Source organism: Ovis canadensis, chromosome 1, assembly GCF_042477335.2.
Source record: "Ovis canadensis isolate MfBH-ARS-UI-01 breed Bighorn chromosome 1, ARS-UI_OviCan_v2, whole genome shotgun sequence".
Classification (NCBI taxonomy): domain Eukaryota; kingdom Metazoa; phylum Chordata; class Mammalia; order Artiodactyla; family Bovidae; genus Ovis; species Ovis canadensis.
Window position 1 is genome coordinate 203871605 of NC_091245.1, and position 6917 is coordinate 203878521.

General features: G+C 41.8%; 1 protein-coding gene across 3 annotated transcripts; it reads left to right on the top strand.

Moving 5' to 3' along the window:
• The first annotated feature begins 823 nt into the window (after positions 1-823).
• Positions 824-6654, top strand: CRYGS (crystallin gamma S). Of its 3 annotated transcripts, none has more exons than XM_069558474.1 (3): positions 824-1102; positions 5673-5915; positions 6308-6654. In XM_069558474.1, exons 1-3 carry the CDS (start codon positions 1082-1084, stop codon positions 6578-6580), a joined length of 537 nt encoding a protein of 178 aa, XP_069414575.1. In that variant the 5' UTR covers positions 824-1081; the 3' UTR covers positions 6581-6654. The 3 variants fall into 3 exon arrangements, with proteins under 3 accessions (XP_069414575.1, XP_069414585.1, XP_069414596.1); XM_069558484.1 differs by lacking the exon at positions 824-1102 and adding an exon at positions 1888-3037; XM_069558495.1 differs by lacking the exon at positions 824-1102 and adding an exon at positions 5145-5407.
• Positions 6655-6917: the final 263 nt, after the last annotated feature.

The window sequence follows — 6917 nt, forward strand, 5'->3', positions numbered from 1 at the left end:
AAACCTTTGTGATGCAGGATTTCCGCAGTAACTTTTGCTTCTTGGGCTGCATATAGTAGCACCCTTTCTTATGGACTAGAATTTTGTATATATGTGTGTGGGTTGAAAAAAATTTCAGACTTAAAGGACAGTTGCGGGAGTGTGCATTCCCACATGCCGTGTCTGGGTTGACCAATTGTTAACGTTTTGCCACATTCACTTTTGGAGAAGGAAATAGCAATCCACTCCAGTATTCTTGCCTTGAGAATCCTATGGACAGCGGAGTCCATGGCGTCGCAAAGAATCGGACACGACCAAGTGACTTAACAGACACATATTCACTTTACCACCTGCTACATAGTGTTACTATTCTATTTTTGCTCAACAGTTTAAGGATAGGTTGCCCACATCTAGGACCTTAACTCCTAAATACATTAGTATGTATTTATTAAAACCAGACATTCTTTTACATAATCATAGTACATATAATTAAATTCAGGAAGTTTTAACGATGGCACGATAGTAGTACCTAATATATAGTCTGTATTACAATTTTTCTAGTCATTCCTAAAATGTCACTTGTGTTGACTTTTCCCCCCAAACACAATATCATGTACTGCCATTAGTTGACATGTCAGTTTTATTGCTTTGGAACATGTTTTACTTCTGTTCAGAATTAGAGTGTGGTTTTCCAACTCCTTTCCTACAAGCTCTGTTGAAGTGAAAAAAAAAAAAAAGATATTGGGGATTTCAAGGTGGCTGCTTGCTAAAAAACCAAATTGCCCAGGTAGGAGGATCTTCTTTGTTTTTAATTTTGAAAAATTTGGCTGGGTTTTGGTGTCTTGACTCAGCAGAGTCTATAATGCAGCAAGGCTTGGTAAGCATTAAAGAGGGTACTGAAGCTTTCCTTTATTTCATAATCCCGATTGTTTTTCTAGAAACCATCAATAGCCTCTAAATGACTGACTCAATTTTTGGATCCTATTCTCATGACTAAGCAAATGTTTGATTTGAAACCAGCCCAGTATAAATGTCTCTGTGCCTGTAACTCTCTAGCCATTCCTGGATTTCAGCACTGGGGAAACCAATCTATGCACCAAACATGTCTAAAGCTGGAACCAAAGTAAGTAAATGGTCACACTGATTTCTAGCCTACCCACTTTCTTTTCACCTAATGATACATTGAAAGAAACATTTTTGCTTCTTTACCTGGAGGTGAGTGTGATAGTTAGAAGGCTGGGATGATTGAAGAAAAGATGAAGGAATGCTTATTATATTTTCAATTCCAGCAATTACCAAATAATTTATTAAGGGTTTTATCTTCATGTGTGGTGCTATGTTGAATACAGGTAGGTAATGTGTAAGTATCATCATGATTTCTGCCTTCTAGCAACTGATCTTTGAATTTCCACAGGAATAAGACGTGCAGATAAGAGGATTATGTGGAGCAGAAAACTTTCAGTATTCAATTAAAATTTTGTGAAGTGTAGCCTCAATCATTAATATTCTAAGTGGCCAAAGTGGGTAGACCGATCAGGTGAATTAAATCCTACATCTCCCCTTCATTCAGCAGCTACTCTTATCCTGTTCCCTAAATAAATTACTGACTTAGATCAGGAAAATTGCTTCTCAAATATTTGATCCATAATTGTTGGACTGGAAATTGATTCTCTTTGGGAATGAGGGAATATATCTTCCTTCTCTTTTTAATTCTTCACTGACTATAGGTCTAAAGCAAAGCCTCTGGTACCTGGTTTTCCCTCCAATGTTTTACTTTGAAAATGTTCAAGCCCATTGAATCTTAATAAGAAAGAAATGGTTAAAGAATACGTGTTTGTCCTTTACTTAAATTTCCAATTGTTTACATTTTGCCATATCTAGTTTCTCTCTGTGTCTCTCTTTTTACTAAACCATTTGAAAATAAATAGCAGACTTCATTATACTTTGCCTTAAGTGTTTAGGCATATCCTAAAAATAAGGGCATTCCCTGTATAAACAGGATATCCTTAGCAAAACATAATACCTAATATTCAGACTATATTCACATTTTCTCCAAGTGCTCCCTGCAAAAATGCTTCATGGCTGGCTGATGTGGGATCCAGTCAAGGAACATGCATTTCATTTGGTTGTCAAGTTTCTGTAACATTTTTTAGCCTCTTTAATATAGTCCCCCCTATTTTTATTGTTGTCCTTTGAGATTTTGACATTTTTCAAACTCCAAACCCAGATGCCTTATAAAAAGTACTGAAATCTGAATTTTTCTAATTGTTTTCTCATGTTTAGATTTAGACTACCACCTTGGCATGAAAGCTACATAGGCCATGTCAGGCACTTCCCATTGTATTTTTTCAGGAGACACCTGTTAACTTTTTCCATAATTGGTTAGTGCCTGATTTTTTTTTTCCCCAATTTGGAAAATAGAACTAATAATCATATTTGCATCCAGAAGGTTTGGGGAGAAAAGTGAGACAATGTCTTTAGCGCTCTGAGATTTTTGAAAAATATGCCATGAAAATCCACTAAAGAGAATCTGAAATCTTCAGAGGGCTATCCACATGCATGGAAGGAAGACTGTTATAGAGTAACTCCCACTTTCAGTGATTTCCAGCGTGGGAGTGCTCTTATTCCTTGTAGCTGGTTTATTCACTTAGTTAAAACTTACTTGCTAGATCAAAGGAGATAGTAATTCATCTCTTACTCTTATTGCTTCTTCCTTTCTCACTATCTTGCTAGCAGTTTAATCAGAGGAGTTATGGGCTAGGCAAAAGCAATTTTTCTGTTTTTGTTATCTGTAGAATACTCAAGAAATTTTCCCCTCTTCTGTATTGGATTAGTAGGCTTTTTTAATTGACAATTGGAGGGATTTTGTAATAACTTTTAGGAAAATCTGCACATTTCTTAGCCTTCTCAACATCTTTGTTTGTCCAGCCTCTCAGCTGACTATAAGGTGGATTTCATGGTCCTTCTACAAACTGAAATTGAGTAGAGGTGCACCTGGGTCCTAAGATTTGGAAGGTCTCCAACTAAAAGAACAGCTTGGCCCTGGAGCTCAGTAATGGTACTATGGCAATGCTAGTGCTTTGTTTCAACCTTGGGGTGGTTGGCTGGTCTGCTGGGAAGGTGAACAGCAAGCAAAAAATTATACAGATTTCTACTGTTCGTATACTGAAGTCAGTCAGGTAAACGTGCAGAAGGTAGTAAGTATGAGAAACAATGAAGGAAGAAAGATATTAATTTCCCATGGCATATCCCTTGTAGAACATCTTACTTGGTGAATAGTTGGCCAAAAACCAAAGGTCAGTTGAATGAAGGAGTTTAAAATCTATCCATTCTTACAGAGGTTACCTTGATTTTCCTAAAGATCTCACCACCGATTTTGGGAAAATCCTGTCAGAAGGATCAGTCTCGCTCCATTTCCAAGAGTAAGTGGCATATGTTGAACAGAGCTAGCTGGGCAGGTAGGAAGACAACAGAGGGAGATGAAGTGACCACTGACTACCGGCCAGAAGTTTGCACTGCTGTCCACAACCAAGTTGTAACTAGCTAGTGACCTTAGGCAAGTCATTTAACTTCTTTGTCTGTCACCGATGTAGAAAAAGTTTATTGGCAGTCACGAGGCAGCTATTAAAATTGCTTTACTGGCACTGTGCCATCAGACCCTCAGAACATCTCCAGTGGACAGTGTTACCTAGATTTAACTAGTGGTGGTGCAATTTTGTTTTCTCATCTGTAAACAGGTACCACATATCTCTAAACCTGTCTTATGCTAAAATGGAAAAGGGAGCAGGAAGAGATGAATGTGGGAAGGGGCAAAAGGGGGTGGAGTATATGATTTAGGGGTGGGAAGGGTAAGGAAGCTTTTAGGGAACAGGAAAGAGAAGAGAGAAACAGAAGGGGCCGGGAGGGGAAAGTTTACAGTGGAAGGAAGAAACTATTAGTTGGTTACCATCTAGAAAGACTCACCTGGGGTAGAAAAGAATGAGGTGATATGCTCAGGTGCAAGTCATTCTTGGTTTCTCCCTCTCCTTCACTCCCTGCATCTGACTAGTCACCAGATCCTCATCCTCAGTGCTGTTCGTGTTGCTCTTGCCTTTGGCTGGTCCTCAGCAGCTCTCAACGCCACCATAGCAGTCAGCTCTGTCTAGGCACAAGCCGCTACATTGTTCTAGCATGGCTTCTGGGTCACTGCTAGCTTTGTTTCCTAACTCTTCACCACGCGCTCAGTCTGCACCAGGCTTAGTGAACTACTTGTCCCTACTCTATGGTGGGCCATGTTCTTTCACTCCTTTATTTCTTTAAACAAGCTGTCCTTTTCCCTTTGCCTCTAGAAAACCCCTCCTTATCCTTCAACCCTCACCCCAGAGATCCTCTCTTCAAAAGTCCTCTCCAGATCGTAACTGGCTCTGCCGCTGTCGTCTAAAATGGCTGACCTGGTTTTTCCTCCTTCCAAACTGATAAAGCACGTTAGCCACCAGGTGGCGGCACAGCATCAGGGAATGACACCTGTGATTTCAGTTGGAATTATAACCTGGCAATGATCATGGGTGTGGAATCATAGAAGAAGGGACAAACTCTGTGGTCCATTTGGTCTAGTGGTTTTCAGAAACTGCGTCATGAAGCCCTGGGACTTCCTGGGAACTCGGCTGCCTCGTGCAAAGAGAGAAGTGTTATTTTACAGGCAGGACTTCAACTCCAGTCCAATCCTTTTATTTGACCAATGAGAAGCTGCAGCCTGGAGCGATGGCTTGATTAAAATAGCAGGGCTGATTGTAGAGCTGCAGCTCTCCAGCCAGGCGTAGTATTTCCCTGTTTCCCAGGGCTGCATATTTCCCAGTGCTGTCACAGGCCTTGGAGGATTACCCTGAGGATTGTGGTGCAACTTAATAAGAGCTTGAAGCAAAGAACATTCTTGCCTTGTCATTTTGTTACTTTGCAATGATTCTATTGGCAACAAAATAATAGTACAGAATTTATATCTTCATATTCTATATTATCTAAAGTTCTTAAGCTAAAGTTTATGTTTTGTTTTTCTTTTTATATTTCTTCCTTATCATCTAAAATGAATTTCTGTATTTGGAACTCACTCATCTTGGTGGCTCAGACCTTAAAGCTTCTGCCTACCATGTGGGAGACCTGGGTTCGATTCCTGGTTCGGGAATATCTCCTGGAGAAGGAAATGGCAACCCACTCCAGTACTCTAGCCTGGAAAATCCCATGGACAGAGGAGCCTGGTAGACTATAGTCCATGGGGTCGCAAAGAGTCAGACACGACAGCGACTTCACTCACTCATCTTCCAGCCTTTGTTGAGGGTTTTGTCCAGTTCTGGGCATAGGAATCCATAGCTTAAATAAGGCTTGATCCTTGCCCTTGAAAGAAGTCTCGGTGGGAGAGAGAGATAAAAAAGTGAAAAACGTATTACAGAATGTGGTAAGTAGAGTGAGGAGGAAGCCATGAACCTGAGTCTGAAAATGATGGCTTATAGTAGAGCCCTCATAAAGTCCTCATTCCTGTTGCTGACAACTAAAGTTGTCTGCCAGAAGGCAAATGTGAGGTACAGTAGAACTATATACTTCTCTCCTCAAAATGGAGGAAAAAGGAATTCTTAGAGTGGGAAAGATGCCCTAATTCTCACTCTTCTGTAAGCGTAGCCACCTCACCCCTCAGTCCTTTCTTTGTTTGCCCCGTACTCCAGATTACTTTCTTTGAAGACAAAAACTTTCAAGGCCGCCACTATGACAGCGACTGTGACTGTACGGACTTCCACATGTACCTGAGCCGCTGCAACTCCATCAGAGTGGAAGGAGGCACCTGGGCTGTGTATGAAAGGCCCAATTTTGCTGGGTACATGTACATCCTACCCCGGGGCGAGTATCCCGAGTACCAGCACTGGATGGGCCTCAACGACCGCCTCAGCTCCTGCAGGGCTGTTCACTTGGTGAGTCTGGAGGTGGTGGACTCCCTCTCCTTCCCCTTCCACTCCTTCAGGCTTTTATGCAGAGGAGTTTTCTTAAGATTTGCCTACTTCTTAATGGTTGGTTATCTCTTGTTGGCTGCTGAGGCTTCAGTCAAATGTTAGATCAGTTCATCATAAGACTATACGCTTTTTTCCACTTTCTTTACCCCTTATGTATTTTAAGGAATAAAGTTTTCCTTATTGAACATCAGCTGTTTTAGTCAGTACACAGTAGGGATGGGAGTTTAGATCATCTCGCTTTCAAGATGGTGGGTCCTGAACTGCCCTCTTCTCTGAGTTCCTAGCCTGCTGTTCATTCCCGTAACAGTTGCTGTTCTTTTCCCCTTGTTTTCTGTTTGTTTGTTTTTTTTCAGTCTAGTGGAGGCCAGTATAAGATTCAGATCTTTGAGAAAGGGGACTTTAATGGTCAGATGTATGAGGCCACGGAAGACTGCCCTTCCATCATGGAGCAGTTCCACATGCGGGAGGTCCACTCCTGCAAGGTGCTGGAGGGCGCCTGGATCTTCTACGAGCTGCCCAACTACCGCGGCAGGCAGTACCTGCTGGACAGGAAGGAGTACCGGAAGCCCGTCGACTGGGGTGCAGCTTCCCCAGCTGTCCAGTCTTTCCGCCGCATTGTGGAGTGATGACACAGACGCACACAAACGCTGGCTGGCCTTGTCATCCAAACAAGCCTTATAAATAAAACAATTGGCATGCATTCCACTGTTTACTGTGACGCCTCTCCTTAAACACCTTAAACAGGGACCAGTCAAGTAGTGCCCGCCACAGCACGCAGTTACATAAAGCAACTCACCCTTCAGGTTACCCTTCTGTATCTTTGTGCCAAACAAAACAGGATTGCATTAAAAGGATAGAAAATCATACTGCCACATGGTGGCCCTTGTTGCTTAAGGTACAGTCATCAGAGCTGCCGTTTCTTGTGTGCCTTCATGTTCCCATTTCTCTTCACAATAGCCCTAT